This window comes from Microtus oregoni, unplaced genomic scaffold (assembly GCF_018167655.1).
Source record: "Microtus oregoni isolate MIOR12 unplaced genomic scaffold, Mior012 000023F_ref0000262, whole genome shotgun sequence".
Classification (NCBI taxonomy): domain Eukaryota; kingdom Metazoa; phylum Chordata; class Mammalia; order Rodentia; family Cricetidae; genus Microtus; species Microtus oregoni.
Genome location: NW_024543082.1, coordinates 8,412,791 through 8,439,088, shown reverse-complemented (window position 1 = coordinate 8,439,088; position 26,298 = coordinate 8,412,791). Strand labels below are relative to the sequence as shown.

At 42.8% G+C, this 26,298-nt stretch overlaps 1 protein-coding gene across 1 annotated transcript; it reads right to left on the bottom strand.

Moving 5' to 3' along the window:
- Positions 1-214: 214 nt before the first annotated feature.
- Cep97 (centrosomal protein 97) lies at positions 215-23,931 on the bottom strand. Its single transcript, XM_041673186.1, has 11 exons — positions 23,848-23,931; positions 20,277-20,419; positions 18,583-18,741; positions 17,193-17,294; positions 15,826-15,939; positions 14,473-14,639; positions 9,878-10,042; positions 9,033-9,157; positions 6,293-7,070; positions 3,842-3,917; positions 215-1,326 (listed from the first exon to the last, which is right to left on the bottom strand). Exons 1-11 carry the CDS (start codon positions 23,888-23,890, stop codon positions 634-636), a joined length of 2,565 nt encoding a protein of 854 aa, XP_041529120.1. The 5' UTR covers positions 23,891-23,931; the 3' UTR covers positions 215-633.
- Positions 23,932-26,298: the final 2,367 nt, after the last annotated feature.

Below are 26,298 nucleotides of genomic sequence, written 5' to 3'. Positions count from 1 at the left end.
ACACATACACACATACACACACACATATACACACACATACACACACACATACACACACACATACACACACATACACACACACATACACACACACAAATACACACACATACACACACATACACACACACACATACACACACACATACACACACACATACACACACACACACACACACACACACACATACAGACACTCCTATAACTCAAAGGGAGGAAAGACATATTTCTAGTTCAAGGAGACTGTCCAGCAAATTTCAGTTGTTCATAATCCTCATCCTACATATTATATTCCTTACTATGTAATTAAGAAGAACAAAGCTCTCTTGTTTAAATTGCCAAAAATTCTTTAAGAAGCTGTTTTTGAAAGGAAGTATGTAAAAGAAACATTATTGGTATAATTATTAAGAAATAAAGTGCATATGCCTTTTAATATCAATATTTTTAGTACATTAGTACAATCAAAATGAAGACTTAGCTCAAGTTCTCAAATCTGAAAAATACGGAACAAAATACAAGTTTTATAGAAACAATAACAAAATGGGAGAAAGACTGTCCCCCTACAAAAGAAAAGAAGCAACTGGAAACACTGAGAAAATCCAAGTGAATCTCTGTTCCCCAGTTAAATCAGACAGGTTACACAGTGACACCCACGTGCAACACCTGAAACGCGGAGTCACATTCCGGCTGCTGCCCTTGAACGTCCGCATTTAACTTACAATTCTCTGGGGTCTGGCTAATCTCATCCTGTAAAGGGGGAGATACTCCAGGGGCCTCCATCTCAGAGGAGACATCCAACCCTTCGGGGGACCCAGCTACGTGGCATGTACTGTCTCCTGCCACATCGTCAGAATCTGTCCTCTCATCGGCCTCGTCCAGCTGCTGGACTGAAGATAAATACTGTTCGAGCAGGGTGTTGTCCTGCTCGCTGTTGGAGCTTTCCTTGCTACAGTCTGCATGCTCCCCACTCATGGCCTCTAAGTTGGCGTCTCCACCGTATTTCACTGTGTCCGTGGAATTCCCCAACATGGAGCTTTGACTGCTTTCTATGGAGCTCTTTTCAAAATCCAAAGAATCCTTCAAACAGTGAACTTGTTCTGTTAGGGAGGAATGAAAACCAGAGTCTGGGAATTCTGGAACAGATCTCTCTTGAGACGCTTCAGCCTCAGCAAGGAGCCACTCAGGATTCTGATCAGAAGTGAGGGCCTGACGCTGTGGAAATATTGGAGCTTTAGGTGACACTAGAGTACTAGATATAGGAGGAACATCGGTATGCCAGGAAGTTAGACGCTGCTCCACCGTCCGTTGCCAAGCTTGTAGGGATCTCACCTGTAAAACAGAAGGCACAGTTTTATCATAAGATAAAAATCTGGCCTTTTTTAAATGTCCTGAGCTTTTTATTTTTCCAGAAGTCATGCAGTTGCCTTCATTCCTTACTCCCCATCCTCCTCATAGGCCTCCCAGCCTAGCCAGGAATGTACAGTGTTTTGTGTCTTGGTAGCAAAGCGCAGTCACCAGCACAGAGACCAATGCCAACGCAGTTCTCTTGCTCCAGGGGAGAAAAACGGAAAGTACCATAGCATCTTAACTCCCTAACTAAGGGGTCACCAATGTACAAACTATAGTCAATAAGGCTGGTTGGCACCTAAATCAATAAATAAATGGAGCCCCTAAAATCAGTTTATTTTAAATATACATGCAGACACAGGGTTTCTACCTATTTTTAAATGTAGTATTTATAACTTTCTAAAATACCTAAATGTAGTATTTATAACTTTCTAAAATGACTAAAAATATTTCCAAATTCTCGACAATATGACCTTTTATATCTTAAGATGTAAAAATAATTTCGAATTTTTACTATAAAAATTGTGCCTTAGGCTGAGAGATGGTTCAGAGGTTAAGAGCACTGGCTGCTCTTCCGGAGGTCCTGAGTTCAATTCCCAGCAACTACATGGTGGCTCACAACCATCTATAACGAGTTCTGGTGCCCTCTTCTGGCATGTAGGCACACATGCAGGCAGAACACTGCATACATAATAAATAAACAAACAAACAAACAAATAAATAAATAAGCAAACGAAGAATTTTAAATAATACAAGATTTAAAGATAAATAAATAAATAGTTGTGTCTGGTGGTGGTGGCACTTGGGAGAAAGAGGCAGGCACATCTCTGTGAGTCTGAGGCTAGCCTGATCCACAAAACGAGTTCTAGGACAGCCAGAGCTGTTGCATAGAGAAACCTTATCTCAAGAAACAAACAAACAAGCAAGCAAGGTATGGGAGAGATGGCTCAGTGGTTAAGAACATTTGCCACTCTTTCCAAAGACCAGCACCACACAGCGGATCACAGCCATCTGTAACTTCATCTCATAGGGTTCTACTACCCACTTCTGGCCCCAAGGGCATTGCACACACATAGTGCACATGCATACATGCAGGCAAAACACCCATACACATAAATTCTTATTTTAAATTGCAAGCAAGAAAGTGATACAGAGTAGTTCGGTGGGTATAGTGCTTGCCTAGCATGCATGAGGCCCTAGTTTCAAGGCCTAAAAGTACACAAATCTGTTGTGATGCTGCACACCCCGACTTGTGAGGTACAGGCAGGAGGATCAGGAGTTCAAGGCCAATCCTCAGCTCAGTGAGTGTATGGCTAACCTGGACCACATGAAAACTTATCTCAAAAGCAAAATGAAATAGAATTTTTAGTTTCACTGTGACTAATATCCAAGGTAATTTTTTGTCTGCTTTTTGTGACAGGATCTCACTAGGATAGCCCTGTGTCATCAAGTACTTTCTGATAGGAGTTTAAAGTATATCTTTTCAGAATTTTTTCTATATATTCCCATATACTTACAGTTTTAATATATATTTTTTTAATTTTTTAAATTTATAGATGGGGGCACACACATGCTTGTGGAAGTCAGAGAACAACTTGCAGAAGTTGGTTCTTGTCTTTCATCATGTGGTCCCAGGGACCAAATTCAGGCTGTCAATATTAATGACATGCACCTTCACCCCGTGAACTAATCCACTGGTCCTCAGCTTTGCAAACCAAGTGGATGCTAAGCTCCATCTTCTACTTTATTAGTATTACTCTGGAGATCTTTCCAGGTCAGTCCATAGTACTACTTTACTCTTTTTAATCGTCCCATAGCATTATATAGTGCTGTTATTTTTATAGTTTATTTAACCAGTCCCCTACTAATAGTAAATAAAAAACTTAAAAATTGATTAACTTAATATATTGGTTCTATATAATTACAACAACTTATTTGTTAAGATATTTGTAAGAAAAAAGATATTTCTAAGAAATTATTATTAGGAAGTATTTTTGTTGTTTTGGAATTTTTTTTGTTTTGTTTTGTTGTTGCTTTTCGAGACAGGATTTCTCTGTGTAACAGCCCTGGTTGTCCTAGAACTCATTTTATAGACCAGGCTGGCCTCGAATTCACTGAGATCCACCTTCCTCTGCCTCTCAAGTGCTGGGATTAAAGGCATGTGCTGCCACCATCACCCCACGATTCAAAAGTTTTCTATTACAATATTAGTAATACTGTAATATTTTAAAGTTTTACAGTACTAGTGAAACCACAGGCTTAAAATTATTTGGGGCCGGGAAGTGATGGTGCATGCCTTTACTCCCAACACGCGGGAGGCGAGGTAGCAGGTGGATCTCTGTGAGTTTGAGGCCAGCCTGATCTACAGAATGAGTTCCAGGACAGTCAAGGCTACACAAAGAAACTCTGTTTTGAAAAACCAAAAGAAAAAAAAAATGGTCTCACTGGAAATTGTCTGTGTTCACATACACTAGAGAAATCAGCAGTGGGCATTTACCTCGTTCCAAAGGAATCTGACAGCTTCTTCTTGTACAGAAGCTTTCACACGCTCTTCATCTCTTTCTTTTCTTAATCTACAATGATTCAAAAGATCATGTTAGCGTGAGGAAGAAGGCTTTGATGTAAACTTCCTGTTACAACTACTAAGCAAATGCATTACAAAGAGATTAATAACCTAATAGCAACTGCTTCCACTGTTGAATAGCTAAGCTCTAGCCTTATTTAAAATGCTTCAAGCACAACTCAGAATGAACTACGCTTCAAGACAGGAGCCAAATGAGATGTAAGTGAAACTGAAGTTTCCTTATTCATTGTACATAGCATTACCAATGGGGGAATGTGTGTATGAGTGTGAGTGTGTGCACACATACTTATGTATTGAACATCTCTTTATCTGCCCTTCAGGCTCCCAGACAAACACAAGATGACGGGCCTAGAAAAGGCTGGTTATTCAGAGCCTCCGAAAGTTAACAGTCAGACTTAGGCACTCAGGATCACAGACTGACAATTTTCTCCTAAGACGTCAACCGAGCCCATCCCACTTGCCCCATCCCTGCTTCTCCCTGGGGTCACAGACTCTCCCACCTATTACTTGTTCTCATGCCACAATCTTTCCTCTCAATTACAGGAGCTGTCTCGATTAGTAGGCCTGTCCCAAAGCAGAGCCTTCCTTAGTTGTCCACTACCACTCTAGACGTCACCCCCCCTTTGTCCTGAACTTTGTTTTATGTTTGTTTTTAATCTTTGCAGTACTGGATCAAGAATCCAGGTCCTTGTGCCTGCTAGACAAAGAAAGGCTCTACCCCGAGCCATACATACGTCACCCCTTTTCAGAATTTCCAAGACAGTTATCCACTTTCTCTAAACTCTCCAAGACGTTCTTCTGCGCCATCCGGCACTCCTGGATTTTAAGCAGCAAACTCCCGCATAGGCTTCCTTTCTCTGAACATTTTCTTAGCTAAAGCAGACTCGTTTGTGCAAGCACTGCCGCTCTTTCAACTAGCTCTTTTATACAAAGTCATCAAACTGCTTCTCACTGCTATTTTCAAGTGATTCTTTATCTAATCCCTTGTTCTGGTTGAGTTCTTCTGCAACTTGACAGAAACCCAGAAATATCTGGGAAGAGAAATTTCAATTGAAAAATATGTCTCTATAAGACTGGCCTATAGGCAAGTCTATGGGACATTTTCTTGATTAATGATTAATAAAAAAGAGCCCAGCCAACGGGGGTTACACCTACTGGGCAGATGCTCTGAGTTGAATAAGAAAGCGGAATGGAGGGCTGAAGAGATGGCTCAGAGGTTAAGAACACTGGCTGCTCTTCCAGAGGTCCTGAGTTCAATTCCCAGCAACCATATGGTAGGTTACAACCATCTGCAATGAGATCTGGTGCCCTCTTCTGGCATGCAGGCAAACATACAGACAGAACACTGTATACATAATAAATAAATCTTAAATAAATAAATGTCGGGTGGTGGTGGAGCACACCTTTAATCCCAGCACTCGGGAGGCAGAGGCAGAAGCAGGTGAATCTCTGTGAGTTCAAGTCACTCACATGAGAGACTAAATAACTGACCCCAGTAAAAACCATGACCTGAAATGCTTGGGAAAACATCTCAGGTTGGCACAACATTATAGCCCAGCGATGGTAAGCCCTGTACCTCTAAGACTTACCTGGGAGAGAACCTCTAGAAGTCTGCACCAAGTCTGCCCTGTGAGATTTCCCCTATTTCAATCTGTATGTATCTGCTATAGTAAACAGCAACCATGATCAGAATGATTCCTGAGTTCTGTAAGCCCGTTCAGCAAATCATGGAACCCGAGGACAGTCCTGAGGGTCACCAATTACAACCAATAGCTAAATCTAGCATCACTTTCTCTCCCCTTCATGAAGCACCTCTCAGTTCTCCGCGAACATTCTGCCCCACTGGAAATGAATAGAATATCCTCTCTTGGCTGTTCCTTCGCTACTTTCCCCTAAGCCACCTATAATACTGATAAACACCATTAATCCCAATACTAACGAACTCTTAGTTGTCAGAGGTTGGCAGTCAGCTAAACAAGTATGCCCTGGAACTGAGGACTAACTCCTACCTTAGCCCCAGAATTTTAGTCCCTTTGGAATCCCTGAGATCTCTCTCTAGCTCTTATGTCACCTAACTGATTCTATGTGGACTTCTTCCTCCTCATCTTGTTTTTCTACAGATTCTGCCCCCTGTTGAGAATCATAGATGCCTATGTAGTTCACAGCCACTCAACGTCTTTTGTGATACTACATCTATGTGCTAATTGCTATGCTGAGAATGGAGATGCATGTGGCAATTTGTACTCTCAGGAGGCTTCTGCTATATCACTGGAGATGAGGACACTGACAGTGGCCACCTGGTGTCATGATCACAGCAGCAGAGTTCTAAAACACTTCAGAACCCGACACCCCAAGCCAACCTACCTCCTTACTTCATCGGTCAGGCAGACAATGTGCTCCTGCATTCTGCGCAGCCGGATTTCATAACGTACCCTTTTGGCTTGTGGACTGTAGTTCCTGGTATAAAAGCCCCGCCAACAGGCCTGAAGCTTAGTGGCGGCTGCATTCAGTTTCTGAAGGGTGACTTTATCTTGTCCCAAAGCAACAGACCTCTCGGTAAAAATTCTGCAGGGAGATTTCTCTGAAGTGGTGGAAGACATGGTTTCTTCACTGTTTGGCTCTACATGGGACACACTATGTCCAACTGACTCCGGAAAAGATGTAAGACCATGGTTATCTTCCTTCAAGAGAGCATTGATAAGCACTGACTTGGGACAAGGAAACAGCCCCGCTTTCTCCTTTACTTCTTCACTCATCTTACTTTTCAGCACTTGAGCAGAACTCTCATTTGTATCCCACAAAGGTTTTTCCTTGTCCTTGTCCAAGTCCTGGCTTTCTAGCCTTTGCACGGCTTCATCTGTATCGTCATCATCATCTTCTAGGCCCAAGTTGATGCCCTGTAACCTCAGCTCCACAGTGGGAGATACTGGAGACAGTCCTGATGCAACGGGCATAAAAGTGGACTCTGAAGAGAGCAAACTGCAGTTCAGCTTGTCCTCGTCTGTCTGTATGTCTTCCAAGTGCAGGTCATTCCGAGAGTATCTTGTAGTGTGTCCAGAGGCTGGGAAGTTATTCTTAACAGCATAGAACTGATCATCGTTACTGCTTATCCCAACCCAAGAATTGATTTGGAGAACAGGCTCTAGAAGAACCGAGAGAGCATTATTTAAATCATCAAGTATTTGAAGAGCCTTCTTAATTATATACTTAAAACATTTTTTCCAGTTATTTATGTACTCTGTGTGTGTGTAGTGTACACATGCATGCCATAGTTTGCATGCTGAGGTCAAAGACAGCTTGTAGCAGTCAGCTTTCTCCTTCTACCATGTGTGCTTGAGGGATTGAGCTCAGGTTGTCGGGCTGGACATCAAACACGTTTATCCACTGAGCCATCTCCTTAATCCCTTAGTTGTTCACATTTAAGGAAATTTGATCCCTAAAATATAGTAAACACAATAAACTGATTGCCTCTAACATGACTAAAATGTCAAACCAAACATTTTTAAGAAAATGAATTTTGCCAGATATTGATAGCTCATGCCTTTGATCCCAGCACTTGGGTGGCAGAGGCAGGTGGATCTCTGTGGGTTCGGGGACTGCCTGGTCTACAGGGTAAGTTCCAGGACAGGCTTCAAAGCTACAGAGAAACCCTATCTTGAAAAACTGGGGGAAAAAAAAAGAAAAATGAATTTCTTGGTGCTGGTGTAGGAGGTCCTTCTGTATATGTGTTGCTTTTATTGGCTAATGAATAAAGAAACTGCATTGGCCTGTAATAGGGCAGAGTAGAGCTAGGTGGGGAAAACTAGACTGAATGCTGGGAGAAAGAAGGCGGAGTCAGGAGACACCATGTAGCCCCACCAGAGACAAACTTCGGATGGAACTTTATCCAGTAAGCCACAGCCATGTGGCAATACACAGATCAATGGAGATGGGTTAGTTTAGGATATAAGGGCAAGCTAGAAATATGCTTAAGCTATTGCAAATAATATAGCTTCTGTGCAATTATTTCAGGAGTCTGGGCGGCTGGGAAATGAACAAGCGACCTCCTACAACATGGTGCTGGAGAGATGGTTCAGTGGTTAAGAGCACTGGCTGCTCTTACACAGGACCTGAGTTTGATTCCCAGCACCTACATGGAGGCTCACAATGTCTGTAGTTCCAGGAGATCTGACTCCCTTTTCTGGGCTTAAGAGTAGCTGGAGAGATGGGCTCAGTGGTTAAGAGTTTTTGCTGCTCTTGCAGAGAGCCCAGGGTTCAGTTCCCAGCACCCATGATAGTTCACAACTATCTGTGACTACAGTTCCAGGGGATCCGATGCCCTCTTCTGCCTTCCACAGACTCCCATATACATACAATACTCATCCAAACACTCTCATACATGTTGGGAGACTCTGCTTGTCAGAGGTTGTAGTCTACCATAGCCTGACAGCTTTCTCTAAGCTTGGCAACATGGAGGACTCCCTCCCACCAGGGAGACTTCCTGCTCTCTCTTTCTCTGCCCTTATTTGGAGGCTGTTCCTAGGCCTGGATGCTGGATGTATGTCTCCAGCATGACCCTTGACATAGTTCCCTGCAAACGTTCTTCCCCTGTGGACCACGCGGCAATTAAGTGACATGCTCTAGCTATTTTCATAGGGACGTGCTGCCACTAACCCAGCCTCGTGATAGGAGCAGGCGGCTTAGGGCACGCTGGTCCCCAGGCTTCCCAATCCTATATATTTCCTATTGTCTGGAATAAAGTCAAGATAATTCATTAAAATCATCTCCTGGAAGGCTATCTCCATCATACCTACAGCCATCCAAACCCTGTTCCCCGCTTCTGCCCCCTCCACCCCCATGGACCAATGCAACCAAAGATCCCGAGGAAGTAGTAGAACAACACACACATGCATAAAGTAAATACAAAAAAAGAAGGAAGGAAACCCAGAGGATTTGAAGCAAGTTCAAGATTAGCCTGGGAGCTGCATGGTGAGTTTCAGACCAGTCAGAGCTACATCGAGAGACCCTGTCTGAAACAAACTGTTTCATGACCCAGTAAGTCCAGTAAGCTGAGGAAAAGTAGAGGAGTAAGCTGTTCTTAGGCACTGGGCCACAACTTCCTTACCGCTTTCCTGGAAATCTTCAACAGGGCTTGAGCACTCAGGGGTAAGGGGTGCTCTTGTTTCAACAGGAGCAAGAGAAGGCAACTCTTCATTTTGGCTTTGGTTCATCAGCTGCCTCTGGTGGAACCTAGAAACCAACAACATCTGTCGTCATCTCCGCCAACTAAGAAGGCATGCTCTCCTGCCGCCTCGGTTAACATGCTACAACAGAAACCTAACAAGTCTGCAAGGGCGTCTTTAGATGCTGACAAATTATAGTCTCGTTGAAAGCATTGTGTAAAAAAGTTAAGATTTTTTTTTTTAACTGTTAGATAAAGATGGGGATGTCAGCAGATATTTGTAAAGCCAGCACTGTGGAGCTAGAGGCAACAGAGTCAGAGGTTCAAAGTCACCCAACATAGTGAGCTGAAGGCCAATCTAGTTTACATGAGACCCTGTCTCAATCTATACAATTAACTGTCCACATGGCCTTATACAAACACAATTTCATATGTGAAAAACTGAAAGACAGGATCTCTGATAAGAGAAGGGATTACTAAACACTCCGGCCATATTTGTTAACATGAGCACTCAACATGCTACCTGAGGCACCTACCTATATCAAAGGCCAAATACTTTTCTTGTGGTATTGTAACTCAAACTCAGTGTCTAACACATGCAAAGCAGATCTACCACTGGGTTCTAACTTTGGCATTGACAAACCTCCCATTCTTCCGTTATCATACTGTTTGGGTCTCCCACTCAAGAACTGCTTAGCAAAGCAACTGCCATGGAACCCTCTAACCACAGAAAGTCTGGGATACCTTCACCTCCAAATCCCTCAGCTGCCACAAATGAACGGGCTTACCTCTGCTTACTAAGAATCTTCTCGAGTTTGGCATCCTCTGCAGTCTGAAGGCCCAGTGCAGAAATAAGAGGACAGACTGTAGCCAGGTACTGCACAAGCTGGATGTGCTGGCCAGGCCGATATGCTCGTCCCTTGCCTTGACTATAAAGCCATTCAGCTTTCAAACTGGGAAAAAAGGAAGAGGTGATGGCACAGGAGTGGAAATACATTCTTGAGTAACAGTGAGCTTCCTTTGGAATTTACCTTATAATACCACTACATGATTTCATAAAAAAGAAATTATTCATTTTATTTGCTTATTTTTAGCTAAACTTGATGGGTGGTGGTGGTGGTAGTGGTAGTAGTGGTGTGTGTTCCTGAGTGTGTGCATGTGCATGAAAACTCATGTGCATGTGCAGTAGAGGCCAGAGGTTGAGGCTGAGTATCTTCTCCTGATCTCCACTTTAATTTTGAGACACGGCCACGCGCGGAGCTCACCTTTGGGCTAGGCTGGCTGGCCAGTGAGCTCCAGCGCTCTACGCATCTTTACGTCCCCAGCAGTGGGACCGCAAACATGTGCCCCAATCCCTGCTTTTCTATCTATATTCCTAACTCACATCCCTCGGTCTTAGATTTCAATTGTTTTCATAATTAGAGGCACTGTTCATACTAACAAGACCAAGTATTTTTCAATTATTTTCAAAGAGGCAATGAGCATTCTCTCCATTTACTTTGCCAAACAGAAGCAATCTATAAGCTCTTAATGGCAGTTTTTAAAAATACCTAATTGGTCATATTTTTTAACTGGTATAATGGGGACTAAATATTGTTAATTCTTTATTTCCTATACAAAATTTGTCAATAAATAACTTAGTTCACATAAGTACTGAAAGTAATAAAAATAACAGAATTTCTTGGTTTTGTAACCTTTAATGAATTAATGGTTTCGGGCTACTAATAAAAAAATAGACATCCAGACATTGAATATGACCCAATAGGATCTAGGATAAAGTAGTCCTCCCTTTAAATCCTCAAAACTAGCTGGGCATGGTGGTACACACCTTAGTCCCAGTGCTTGAGAGACAGAGGCAGACAGATCTCTGTGGCCAGGACAACATGGTCTACACAGTGAGTTCCAGGACAGCCTGGGCTATGTAGAAAGATCATACCTCAAAAATAAAGGAAGGAAGGGAGGGAGGGAAGGAGGAAGGGAGGAAGGGAAGGAGGGAAGGAGGGAGGGAGGGAGGGAGTCTCCAAACTGAATCTGATCACATCATCATATCCAACCACCAATGTTTAGGTGACTCAGGAAAGAGGAAGATGCACACAGGAAACTGCCTGAGAACTAACCAGTCAGCATAGCCAACCTATGCAGTGTGCAACTGTAACAAACTGGAGGTTTTATTTTTGTTGTTGCTTTAGGAGACAATGTCTCAATGTCAGCTGGGGCTGACCTTGAACTTGCTAATAGCTGAAGCTGGTAGAGCATTGGCCTAGCATGCATGAATACCCAGATTCAATCCCAGGACCATGTGAAGCCAGCGTGGAAGCAGGCCTAGAATCCAGCTCTGAGGGAGTGAAGGCCAAGAGGTTAGATCATATCTTGGCTACACAGGGAGAGACCTCAATAATAGCCTGGCTGCATAAGACACTATCTCACAAGAGAGAGAGAGAAATTTACAACCATAATATAAGATATGCCTCCTATAAACCATACTTTCTTTTTCTTTTCTTTTTTTGTTTTTGTTTTGTTTTGTTGTTTTGTTTTTGAGTTTTCAAGACTGGGTTTCTCTGTGTAGCTCTGGTGGGCCCAGAACTCACTCCGTATATCAGTTGGCTTCAAACTCAGAAATCTGCCTGCCTCTACCTCCTGAGTATTGGGATTAAAGGCATGAGCCACCACTGCTCAGCTCATATTTTCATTTTTAAAATGCATTTACAGGGCCAGCAAGATGACTGAGCAGATAAAAGCACTTGGTACTCAGACCTAATGACCTAAGTTCAACCCTGAAATCTACATAAAAAGCCAGATTCAGCAGTATGCTGAATCCCAGCATTCTACAGCAAGATGTAGAAATAGAAAGTGCCAGAAGGTAGTGGGACACCACCCCTGAGGTATGAAGCAGGAACAAGAACAGAAAGCAAAGAGTTGGGGGAAAGAGAACCATCTCCCAAAAGGATTTTTGGAAGTGAAGGCTAAACTGTGCTGAGCCCATGCATGCATATTTTCTGAGGGCAGAAAATGAAAGGAGGCATAGTAAAGAGAATAATCCATCGTGCCTTCCAGCTCCACAGCCCAGTTTCCTCAAGGCTCTAAGGACCATGCAACAGTCTCTAGAAGACGCAATCTTGGTGGAACAGGTTCCCAGCTCCAAGATGCAGAGACCATCAGTGATCTAAGGATGGACTCAAAGGCATCAGAAGGTGAGAAACAGTATAGTATGTCTGCTTCAGGTTCCAAATTGAAACACCATGTGCACTTTCCTAGTGCATCATAAAAGGACACTGGGTTCTAACATATTATTAACACCCCCTTTACACATATGATAGATAGCTAACAAGCTTTTGTGGGAGTAAGCCAAGATCTTATATCATATTCATGTGGTTTCTAGGAAAGAATGTTACCATTTCTAAGCAATCAATAAAATGACTTTTAAAACATAGATTGTTATAAGCTTGGCATTTAGAATTACTAGCTCTAATCTCTAGGGCTAATATTCACTTTTTTCATATTTTTATTTTATGTGTATGAATATTTTTGCCTGCATGTATAACTATATACCAAATGCATTTGGAGGACATAAGAGCATCCCCAAGAACTAGAATTACAGCTAGTTGTGAGCACCATGTAAATGTAGGGAACAGAACCCAGGAAGAGCAGTCAGTGTTTCTATCTGCTGAGCCATCTCTCCCCCCCACTCCACCCTTTTTTTCATATATAGTTGCTCTGTGGTTAAATATGATTTGAATTTCTGATCCCCCTACTTTCATCTCTTCAGTGCTGGAATAACAGGCATGCACCACCATGGCCAGTTTTATCAGAAAACCAGGGCTTTGAAATAGTCTCACGATGAAATAGAAGCTTGCTCTTTACTGGCTAGCCAACAATCTACCACCCATTTCTGCCATCTGCTTCCCCATCCTGGGGCTACAAGTAAAAGAAGCTCTACTTGGCTTTTTATATGGGTTCTCAGGCTTGCAGAGCAAGGGCTTCAAACATGGTAGGCAAGCACTCTACCAACTGAGCTGTATTCCTTACCCGAGGCTAGGTCTCATGTAGTCCAGGCTGTTGTAGAACCAACAGTGTATCCTGGATGACAAGGAACACCTGATTCTTCTATCCCTGCTTCTCAAGGGCTGGGACTACTTAAATGTGCCACAACACCTGCTCCCAGCCCTGATGTTTACCTTCTGCCTTTTCTAAGAAAGGAAAGATAATCCTGAATCGTCAGCACAATCCGCGCTATGATTACACCAGCATTTTTAATTAAAAATAAAAACAACTATCTTTTCTCATTTTACATTCCGATCCCAGTTCCCACTTCCTCCCCTTCTCCCGCTCCCTCCACCTTTTCTCCCACACCACCCCCCATCTACTCCTCAGAGATGGTAAGGCTTCCCATGGGAAGTCAACAAAGTCTAGCATATTGCTTTGAGGCAGGCCCAAAGCCCTCCCCACTATATCTAGGCTAAGCAAGGTATCCCTCCAAAGAGCATGGGTTCCAAAAAGCCAGCACTGGTCTCACTGCCAGTGGCCTCACAGTCCGCCCCAGTCATACAAGTGTCACCCACATTCAGAGGCCTATGCTGGTTCCCGCACCGGCAGTGAGCTCCCATTAGCTCAGGAAAGCTGTATAGATAAGATCTCCCGAGAAAATTGGGAGTGTGGGGGTCGGAGGAGAAGAGAGGGTAGAAGGGGAGGGGAGTAAGGTGAGCGGGGATGAGAACTGAACAGAATGGATGTTCAAGATGGTGGAAGGACAGAGAGGGAGAGCAAGGAAAGAGATGTCTTGATTGAGAAAGCCATCATGAGGCTAGCAAGAAATCTGGCACTAGAAAAATTCCCAAGAATCCACAAAGATAAGCCCAGCTAAGACCCTAAGCAATTGTGGAGAGAGTGACAGAACTGGCCTTGTCCTGTAGTAAGATTGATGACTATTTTTTTTTTCTTTTTGGTTTTTCCAAGACGGGGTTTCTCTGTGTAACAGCTCTGACTGTCCTGGAAGTAGCTTTGTAGAGCAGGCTAGCCTCAGACTCACTGAGATACCTGTCTCTGCCTCCCAAGTGCTGGGATTAAAGGCATACGCCACCACCAACCAGCTTGATGACTATCTTAAATGTCATCATAGAACCTTCATCCAGCACCTGATGGAAGCAGATACAGAGATCCACAGCAGAACAATGATTGGGCTAAGCTCCCAAAGTCCGGTCAACGGGAGGCAGGAGCAATATGAGCAAAGGGGTCAAGACCATGATGGAGGTACCCACGGAAACAGCTTATCTGAGCATTTTTAATTTGTAAATATACACTTTTTAGAAAAATTCAGCAATTAATCCATAGCAAACTAGAAATGATCTTTCCTTGATTGAGACCATGTTAAGCAGATCATGTTCACCTTTCCTTCTGAGAAATCACGTATCCATCCAGTACTCTGAGGTTTAAGCACCAGTTGACAATGTACGGCCGATAGTCAAATCCTGGAATGGACGGTGTTGCCATCACACAAGGATTGTTCATGATTGACAACTGCTCCAACTCACTGAGAGAGGCCAAGAACGAGATCTAAAACAAAAGACATCCTTGTTGAACAAAATGAATGTTCAGTGTCAAGCACAGGGCTTCCGCTGATTACATAATTTTGGCAGCATATGAGAATGTCACAATTTCCCTCTTGTTCTAAAAAGCATTAAGCAATTCTCTACTGTTAGCCACTGACTTCCAAAATTCTAAAACCTGGTCATTTGTCCTTGCTGCACAAGGAAAAACATCAGCATTATTTCCTAATTAAGAAAACCGTATTTGCTTTCTTTGAGGCAGGGTCTCATTTAACCCAAACTGATCTTCAGCTTTAACCCTCCTCCTTCTATTTACTAAGTGCTGAGATTACAGACATAAAGGACTTTGCCTGACTTGAGAAAACCCTATTGGGAAACATAATAGAAGCCATGGAAAGTGGATGTCTCTCTCCTACCAATCACCAGTGATGATAATGGCAGCATTACAACTGAAATTCAGCCTGCTGACCTCCAATGTTAAGAAAAAGGAGAAAGGAAGATGCTGATGCTCTAGGGCCAGATATTTCACCAGGGCAGTAATTCTCCCAAGGTGATCTAAAATGAGCTTGAGAACCTCTCCTATCTCTCCTGGACTTGTCCTTCCTGGACCCCACAGAGTCCAGGACTTCCCCTTCCTGGATCCTACAAAGTCCAGGACTTCCCCTTCCTGGATCCCATAGAATCCTGGACTTGTCCTTCCTGGATCCCACAGAGTCCAGGACTTCCCCTTCCTGGATCCCATAGAATCCTGGACTTTTCCTTCCTGGATCCCACAGAGTCCAGGACTTCCCCTTCCTGGATCCCACAGAGTCCAGGACTTCCCCTTCCTGGATCCCACAGAGTCCAGGACTTCCCCTTCCTGGATCCCACAGAGTCCTAGACTTTTTCCTTCCTGAACCCCACAGAGTCCTAGACTTTTTCCTTCCTGGATCCCACAGAGACCAGGACTTACCCTTCCTGGATCCCACAGAATCCTAGACTTTTTCCTTCCTGGACCCCACAGAGTCCTAGACTTTTTCCTTCCTGGATCCCACAGAGTCCAGGACTTACCCTTCCTGGATCCCACAGAATCCTAGACTTTTTCCTTCCTAGATCCCATAGAGTCCTGGACTTTTTCCTTCCTGGATCCCACAAAGTCCTGGACGTTTTCCTTCTTGGATCCCAGAAGGAAAGATCCCAGAGTCAAATTTTACCTCATTTAAGTCTCGGATTTCATTTTCTGCCAAAGACAATATAGAAAGGCTTCTGGGTAGATAAGCAGGTGCCATTCTAAGAGAAGTGATGATGTTTCCATGTAAGAGCAAGGTCTTGAAAGAAAAAAAAATACAAATCAACAAATTATAAATAAATTGACTTGCCAATGCCAAAACGGTGCATGCAAGAATAAAAAGACCTATTTTGTTATACTTCTTATCACACATAATTCAAAGATTAATACTTAGAAAGCTCCTAAGTGGTCTTTAGCCCAACAAGGGTTTAAGACTTATCCAAGAACACATAATTGATGTATTATCTGGCTTTGCTATGAGATACTAGCATGATATACAATTTAAGTTAATACACAAAGCAATTTCCAACATAGTTATTTATTTCCTTTTAAAATATCAAAATAAATATAGATGTGGTAGCACACGCCTTTAATCCCAGCACTGAGGAGGCAGAGGCAGGCTGATCTCTGAATTTGACACACCAAACAGACAGCTGGATGAAGACTTAGGCAAATGGACCACTTGCATTCAAGACCAACCTAGACAAGATAGTGATACCTCATATATATATATATATATATATATATATATTATATAAAGCTGGGCATGGTGGCACATGCCTTTAATCCCAGCAATCTGGAGGCAGGGGCAGTTGGATCTCTGTGAGTTTGAGATCAGTCTGGTCTACATAGCCAGGACAGACAGACAGACAGAGCTATATAATAGAGAGATCTTATATCAAAAAAAAAAAAAAACACTTGACTTTAGGACGGATTACTTTAAACTTTATCAGAATACTGTGAATGTGTGTGTGTGTGTGTGTGTGTGTGTATGAGATATATATATTAAAGTCCCTAGCATTAGCTAAATTCATCACATTCAGAGGATGGGAAATAAGAAATAACTAACTACAATTACTACTTTCATATAAAATAAATAAATCACTTATAGGAACTAACAATCAATTTGGGATGACTTAAGTGCTCTTGCGCCTCAAGAGTACATACTCTTGCGCTCAGGAGTTCCAGAAATAACCAGGGCAATACAGTTAGACTTTGTTTCCAAAAAGAGAAAGGGAAAAAAAGTTCCTAAGTTTTTACAACAAAAACAACCAGGCAAGCATATTGGCAAACACCTGTAATTCCAGCACTCTGGAAAAATTAAGAAAGCGCTTGGTGGCCCTGAGAGGTGAGCCTAGGCTTTACTGGGAGACTCCTTCAAAAGGGGAAGTGGGGGGGGGGGGGACATTCTTAATACACAATATATGGCAGGCTGAGTTTATGCCAATGAGACCACATCTTTAGTAACTTTTTATTTGTGATCATTTTAAGAGGTGACAGAAGACCCCTTACCTTCAAAGACACCAGTTTTGACAGGTCACCTATCTGGGGTATGCTATTGTCCGACAAGTCCAGGTGCTGTAGCGCTGTGCAGCTACTGATTTGCTCCATGGTCTATTACAAGAAAAGCATCACATCAGTCCGTGCACGTAAAATCGAAATTGGTCCCTAATTCTTTGCAGCTGAGCCCCCGCCTCCTCTTGTCACTAGATGCACAGCAGCAGAGCTGAGCAAGACAAAGGGGGAAAGGGAGAGCAAAATTCAGAAAGAAGCAAGCTTTCAAGGACACCAAGCCGTTCATACCATCTCAGGTATTTATAGCCCAAAGAAATTTCAATGGCATCGAGCTGCGAGCAGAGAAAAGAATTCACAAATTTAGAAAGAAGCTACAAGTCTATTAAATCCTGGCTCCACGGTCAGGGAGGACCAGAGTCAAGGCAGTGTCTTCTAGGCATTCTGGGACCACGGCACTCCTGAGCTCACAGCAGCTGAGGTCATGACCTGCACAAGAGCAAGCCAGTTAGCAGTTTAGCACAGAGGGAGAAGGCTTCCTAGCCCCACCCCCGAGGACCTACAGACAGTTAATAGCTTCTGAGAAAGGGACACTCAGCTGTCCTTAAGAGTATGACTCCTTGTAAGTCAACCACATCCAGTGGACAGCACTACACCCAGAAGACAAAGACTGCATAAATTTGATTCAGTGGGTTATTTTTTAGAAAAATACATACAAAGAGAGGAAATCAAGTTGGGTAAGGAGGTGGAGATGGATCTAGAAAGTTAGGGAAGGCGTGGTAGATGAATATAATCAAAATATGCTGCCTGTTGTGTGAAATTCTTCAAGAATGAAGTAAAAATATATACATATATTTTTAATTTTGGGCTCTGCAATTTCTTGGATGTATGAATTGGAACAAGCATTAGCTTCTCTGTACTTCAGTTTCCCTATCTACATAAGCCTGACAACTTGCAGGCTGACATGCGCTCACTAGAGACCTTTAGGAAAGTACCGAGCAGCAGGTAGCTGCTCAGTAAAGGCAACGGTTTTTGTCATTTACTCTAGTCCCCTTACCTGGCACATCAGAAAACAGATACAGAAATGTTTGCTAATTTGTCCAAAATTATATATCCCTGTGTACATAGTAGGAAAGATAGAATACAGATCTATTGACTTAAAAAAAAAATTCCATGTACCATTAAAATTTTACTTAAAAGTTTAACTCAGTGGGAAAAAAATCTCTTTCCTCATGACTCTAGTATTTGATTTACTTTTTTCAAGTATAATATAGATTCTCTGTTCACATTTGAAAGAATGCTATAGTATGGTATATGTTCATAATGGAACAGATTTGCTATGAAAAAAAAATCAAAAGTTAATTACCAAAAAAAAAAAAAAGCCATTCACCTTCAGATTATTTCCTGCTAAATTCAGCCATTCCAAGTGGATTAGGTCCTTCAGTCCTTCCACGCAGCCAATACTATTATGAGGTAAATTTAACACCCGGAGTTGAGTAAGTTTGGCCACGCCCATCATCCGAACCAGCCGATTATTAGCCACTGACAACTATGGAAAGGGAACATTATTATTCCTAGAAACAAATATATATGTCCACACATATTACTTTTACACTATGGTAGATGGCCAGACATTACCCAGATAGACACACACACACCTATTTTTTACACATATTATATACATCTATTACCTACAATATAACTACTGGAGTTTGTTCTTCTAATCAACAAAAAGTATAGGTTCACGTGTGTTACTGTAAACCCAGCCAAAAAACTGTGGCTGGAGATGACATAGCCTAGCGAAGAAGAGACTGATGACTTTTGCTAAGAGGACATAATATTCGCATCAAATTGCCTTCTAAATAGCTGCATCCACAGCACAGAACAGGGTCAGCTATTTAGTGCTGTCAGCTCTATTCAGAGATTAGTGGCAACTGCAGAGACTCATAGCTGATCAAACTGCAGGAAACAAATAAATAGCTGCTACGTGCCCAGCCGGAAGTAAGACATTTATAACATCCCTTCCAGGGCTCCAGGAGTGTGGTAGGAGAAGGGGTAGAAAGAACATAAGAACAGGGAAAAGGGGAAAACCATGGAATATTGACTTCTAGGTATGACATGGCTGTTGTGGTTTTTGTTTCGTTTTGTTTTTCTTTTGTTTTTTCAAGACAGGGCTTCTCTGTGCAGCCCTGGGTGCCCAGGAACTCACTGTTTCATATATATATATAAGCTCCACAAAAATTGTCTTCATAACATTAGGTATACTAAATAAACACTTCTTGTTTATTTCCTAGCTTTGGTAGAGTACTGACGACCAAGCTTAGGGCTCTGAGTATGCTAAGCGTGTACTCTTAGCACTCAACACATCCAGCCCCAACATTCTTGGATGAATAAACTCTTTACCCCCAATATGAAGTAGAAATTATGTTAACACAGTATTTTGTCAACATATAATGTTCTCTTTAAATATACATATACTTATTTATGGGACTAGAAAGATGGCACTTGCTATCCTTCCAGAGGATCAGAGTTCAGTTCCTAGACCCAAGTCAGGTGGCTCACAACCACGTGTATAGCCACCCTCCAGCTCCAGGGGATCTGACCCCTCTCCCGGCTTCCACATGTACTCATGTCATACACACATGGCAAACATTCATACAGATATGCACAAATAAACATAAATAAAGCAAATAAACAAGATATTAAAAAACTTTAGAGAGAGAGAGAGTGTGTGTGTGTGTCCGTGTGTCCAAGTAGCGCACTTGCAGCCACTCTGGAGCAGGCACACAATCAAATGTCACCAGCATACTCTCAGAAGTCAGCTCTCTCCTGCCTTGGGGCACACACAGATCAAACTTTAGGCCTCTGCACAACCCCTCCTACCTACTGAGCCATCTTCCTGGCCCTATTTCCACTTTTTAACACTGTTTTTCTAGACCACTATAAATGCAATATATATATATATATTCATCTTCAGAAGCTAGCATATAAAATTTTAAGGCAACATTTACCGCTTTCAACACATGTAGAATAACTTTTTGGTTTTGTTTAGTAATAAATTAGTCTTATGTAACTCATACCCACCTGTATTAACTGTTTGCATTTCTCTAGATTTTCCAGTTTAATAATCTGATTTTTATCCAGAATCAATGTGTGAACATCAGCTTCACAGGGCAAGTTGGGACCTAATTTCTGTAGTCCCTGCCCTGACCAGTTCACCACTGATACTTAAAAAGAGAAGACAACTTGTTAGAAAGCAAATATGACAGCTGAGCTTAGCATTTTACACTGAAAAAAAAAATGTGCATACATTTTGTTTTTTTTTTTTTGCTTTTTCGAGACAGGGTTTCTCTGTGGTTTTGGAGCCTGTTTTGGAACTAGCTCTTGTAGACCAGGCTGGTCTCGAACTCACAGAGATCCGCCTGCCTCTGCCTCCCGAGTGCTGGGATTAAAGGCGTGCGCCACCACCGCCCGGCAATGTTTTAAGCCAACTCACAAAGATCTGCCTGTCTCTGCCTCCCGAGTGCTGGGATTAAAGGCGTGCGCCACCACCGCCCCGCTGTGCATACATATTTTAAAATACATCAATGCACAATAAATATAAGAATTTAAAATGATAGCAATCTAGAGCTGTAACGATACACGTTTCCTCAGAATTTACAAGTTACAGGCTGGGGTATAGCGCAGAAGCAAAGCCTTTGCCTAGCATGCAAGGCCCTGAGGTTCCCCTATTTTATACCCAACAACAGTATTTTAAAATTAGGGCTTAAGTTTCTTTTTTGAGTTTTTCAGTTTTATTATCTGGGTTTTAATTCTTTATATATTTTATTTTCCCCTTTCTTATCCTTCAAACTTTTTCTTTGTTTTGGGTTGCTTTTCTTTTGCTGTTGTTTTATTTTGTTTGATTCGAGACAGGGTCTGAAGCTGACCAGGCTAGCATAAACTCTATGTGTCTAAGGCTGGACTTGAACTCTTGATGGGTCCTCCACTTCCCAAGTGCTGGGATTATAGCTATCACCACATCAGACCCTAGAACTAAAATTTTTTATAGAGATCCAACTCTTTATAACTACAAGTATATCTTCAAGTGCCCAAAGTAGTGTGTGACAGGAGAGGAGTTGGGGGGGCACATCATGCATGCCCAAGAAGGCCTGAAGAAAATGCTGGGTGTCCTGCTCTGTCACTCTTTCATTCTCTTGATGAACACTCTCTCACTGAACCTGGAAGTCAGCAAGACTCCATAGCATTGCAGGCATCACTAGGGCTACAGGCATTGGGGGGGGGCTTTTCACAGGAATTTCAACTCCAGCCCTCATGCTTTCAAGGCAAGTGCTCATACCCACTGAGCCAGCTCTACAGCCCTCACTTTGTTTTTCAAGGCAGGGTTTCTCCCTGGCCTGGAACTCATCAAACAGAGTAGGCTAGTTGGCCAGCGAGCCCCAAGGATCTGCCTGTATCCACCTTCCCAGCACTGAGATTACAAGCTCCAGGCACCAAACTCAACATTTCTCTTGGATTTGGAGGATTGAACTCGGGTCCTCACTCTTGCACAACAAGCACTGTACCAACTAAACTATCTCCCCAGTCGCGTTGAAGTATTTTGAAAATCAAAGTATAGTTAACTAATCGATAGAATAAAATGATTCTCTGATTTCACAAGGTTGGTGTAAAGAAGCCAAATAAGTTGTACTTAGCCTCAGACCTGGCAGACAACACTCAATAAAATATGGTTTCTGACTATAGCTCCCCTGGATATTCATTTTTTCAGTCTGAAACCCCCCACACACACACAAATTAAGGTGTTGTCAGGTTTGATAACTGAGACCTCTCTCCAAGAGGCTGGCTGCCCCCTCACTGTGCCCGCCAGCGTCTTTCCTCTGTATGTGCAAATTGCTGAGTTAACTTTCCTACTCTGTAAGTTGTGAACGATAATCATAGTACTCAGGAGGCAGAGGCAGGTGGATCTCTGTTGAGTTTGAGGCCAGCCTATTTATATAATGAGTTCCAGGACAGGCAGAGAGAAGATACATAGTGAAAACTTTTCTTGAAAAGAAAACAAAACAAAAAAGCCGTGCAGTGGTGGTTCACAGATTTAAGCCCAGCACTTGGGAGACTGTGAGTTCGAAGCCAGCCTAGTCTACAGAGCATGTTCTAGGTCAGGGGCTATACAGAGAAATCATCTCGAAAAATCAAAAAAAAAGGGGGGGGGGGGAGGTAGACTGAGCCACTTCTGGTAGTACACATCTTTAATCTTAGCACTGGAAAGGCAAAGGCAGGAGGATTTCAATGAGGTTTAGGCCAGACACAACTACAAAATGAGACCCTGTCTAAAAAAAAAAGAAAGAAAAAAGCGAGAATTCAATATAAAAAAAGGTCTACATAAAAACGTGAAATAGCCGGGCGGTGGTGGCGCACGCCCTTAATCCCAGCACTCGGGAGGCAGAAGCAGGCGGATCTCTGTGAGTTCGAAGCCAGCCTGGTCTACAAGAGCTAGTTCCAGGACAGGCTCTAAAGCTACAGAGAAACCGTCTCGAAACCGCCCCCCCCCCCCAACAAAAAGTGAAATAATATAAGAAAGTTGCCCAAAATATCATCTGGCTTTTAAAAAGTGGCTCTGTAAATGCCAACTGCTACTCCTATCTGTTGTCTTGGAGTGCTAAAGAGGTTTAGGAAAAGTAGCTATCATAGGCATAGGGGGCGGGGCCAAACTAACTGCCAATTTCAAATTTACCAGCAGACTGGGACTACCCTAGGAAATAATTTCTCGGGACAGCTCTCCTAGACGGTTTCAATGTTTCTCGGTTTTCTTAGCACGAGAGGTGTCGTGAACCCCTTCTTGATGGATGAAAACTAGAAAAGCGCGCCGCGCGTTCGCACACTATTCCGAAGGGTCGACACACCTTTTAGTCGAACTCCTCCCCTCAAGAATCTGATCAGGATCCCCAGGTTATGAGCCCCGACTCTACCCCAGTCTGCCCCAATCCAGCCAGCTGCTACCACGCCTCAGAGTGTAACCAAAACAAAAGCTCAGGTCCGGCGCCCCACGGAGGCATCTCCCAGCTATAGGCGCACTCCTCTCCTGCGCTCGGCCAAACAAAGACCAAACTCGATCCTAGGACCAGGCCTGCAGAATGACGGGGTAGCAACGCGTGTCCCGGTCACCCCCAGATTCTATCACGGGTACTGGCCACTTCCAATGAAGAGTTCAGGCGACTATGATGCAGTATCAGATAAGATGCTTCCTGAACGTTCTCGGAATTGATGAAGAGGGGGGAGCACAAGAAATAAAGAGACTCTGCCAATTTCCCGTGGACACTCGGAACTCAAAGTAAACGTCCCAGAAAGGTCGCCGCAGTCCGAAGCCCACTGCCCAGTCAGACTAAGGAGAGCGCGGGACGGGGGCGCCAGGCACCGCGAAGGCTCCTGGGGGCTGGAGTCCCTCATCCAATCTTCACCGTAATGATGCCGAACTGGACCAGAAAGCGGGACTACAACTCCCAGTAGCTAATGCGCCTCCGCGCTGCCTTCAGCCCCGCATCAAAAGAACTGGTCCAAAACTGCATGTCTAAATCCAGGCTTTCTCTTTACACTAAGCACCTATTTAATATGACTTAGTGAAGTAAACGTTGGAGCTTAGTGGTGGGGATCATCCTACCTTCTCCCGGAGTCACAGCTCCGTCGGCTCGCGCTACCGCCATACTTGCCGCTTGCTAATGGCACCAGGCAACCGTCCTCAGCCGTTCTGTAGATCAGGTAGTCGGCAGTGGGGAACTGCAAACTACAGCTCCCAGAATGCACAGCACCCAACAGGCCCAATTGGCTGCCGGATGGGAATCACAGGCTTGAAAGTTAGTGGTAAAAAAGAGCTTAGGGGACCCTGATAGGTGAGCAAGCTGCAACCTTAGATAAATCATTTCACTCCAGATCCAGGTGTTAGAGAAATTTGACACTTGTACCACCTGGCACATTATAAGGACGTTATTTAAAGTAAACGATTTGAGGGCCCATTGCTAGAAGTCTCTATGACAGCTACCCATTTTGACAATTCTGAATTAAGTTTAAAAGGTTTGAGATTCGCTATAGAAATGACTAAATATTTTAAGACAGTCAAGATGGATACATTGTATTTGAAATTTTAACTAACTAAATGGATTTAAAGCCACAGAAACAGACATTTTTGTTTTAAGGGGTGGTTCTTATACATTTAACAGAGCTTTTGACCAAGGAGTGTATTTGATACATAAGTGCCCAGAACTTTTTCTGGAGTATTCAAAAGAAGTTTAAAATACCTTCCAAAGTCAAGAACACTTACTCTGCATGGTTGGAAGGGACAGACTCATCCCTGTTTGATCTAACTATGAACTCAGAAAGAGTGGAAATTACGATATTTGGGGAAACTTGATAGGGACTTTAAAGGTAGCTCCCACTTTTCTCACCAACTTCTCTACATACTGACCTCTGCCCTTGCTGAAAGAGCGCTCCAAAGTCTGAACTTTCTGTTCAGGAAAATCCAGTAATTAGGCTTCCAGCTCTTTGGGCTCACGATTCAAAAAGCATTTCCTCTGTCTTGGATTCCCTTTTTTCTTTGACATCATTTTCCTTAAAGACCTATTCTGTTTCCCATGGTTCAGTCTAAAGATAATTTTCTAATTCTGAAGAAGGAATAAAGATCCCTCCTTTCTTTTAACTAAGAGATCCCTTACTTAGTAAACAGTCTTATTATTTTATATGTATAAATGTAAAGCAAGCCGGGCGATGGTGGCACACGCCTTTAATCCCAGCACTCAGGAGGCAGAGGCAGGCGGATCTCTGTGAGTTCGAGACCAGCCTGGTCTACAGAGCTAGTTCCAGGACAGGCTCCAAAGCCACAGAAAAACCCTGTCTTGAAAAAAACAAAACAAAACAAACAAAAAAAAAAAAAACAAATGTAAAGCAAGCCAGGCATGGTGACCCAAACTTTTTAATCTCAGCAGTCTGGAGGCAGAGGCAGGCAGATCTGTGAGTTAAAGGCCAGTGTGATCTACATAGTGAGTTCTAGCCAGAGCTACATAACAGAAAAACTGTCTCAAAAACAAACTGGAGGGCTAGAGATGGTTCAGAGGTTAAGAGCACCAGCTGTTCTTCCAGAGGTCCTGAGTTCGATTCCCAGCAACCACATGGTGGCTTACATCTATCTATAATGAGATCTGGTGCCCTCTTCTGACATGCATCATGCAGACATTACTTATTACTTAATAAATAAATCTTAAAAAAACAAACAAACAAACAAAAAACAAGCAGCTGTGAGTTACCATGTGGATACTGGAAACCCAAACTAAGTCCTCTGTAAGAATTTCCTTTTAAACTGGAGATTTCCTTTTAAACTCTAGCAAAATAGTCCTTGAGTTTCCTTTTGGGTCTATTCCTAAATTCTTTCATTAATGAGACTAAGAACCCCAGGAGGAAACCCTACATTCCCCTATAACATGAGGCAGCTTTGACAGGACTTCCCAAAATACTCCAGTAACAGAAACAAGCCATAATTTTAGAACAGGACACCAGCAAACCCATACACCAAAGTAATATTTCCTACGTTGGCCAAAATCATAATGTTCTTCTTCCTGTCCTAGATCAAGAGTAGAGATACCTAGGCTGGAGAGATGACTAAGATGGTTAAGAGCACTGACTGCTCTTCCAGAGGACCTGGGTTCAATTCTCAGCACCCACATGGCACCTAACAACTTTCTATAACTCCAAGATCTGACACCCTCAGACAGACATACATGCAGGAAAAACACCAATGCACATAATATAAGAATAAATAAATTATTTAAAGAAAAATAGAGTAGAGATGCCAAAAGGAAATTCTGTTTGCTGGGTCAGTTTCTTGTTCTCTCTTCCTCTAAATAAGCATCCCTTCCTAGAGATATACCTGACAGTGTGACCAAAACTCCAACCCACAGCTTATCCCTGCTGGCACACCAGCCTGGAGTTGGACCTCTGGATTTGCATGGTGGGAATAGATGAGATCTAGTCTCTGATTTCGTCTCGTCTTCTAAATAATTTTAGTATTTGAGGGGGAAGTGCTATAGTCGTCTTAGGAGACATTGAAGATGCCAGTGCTTTG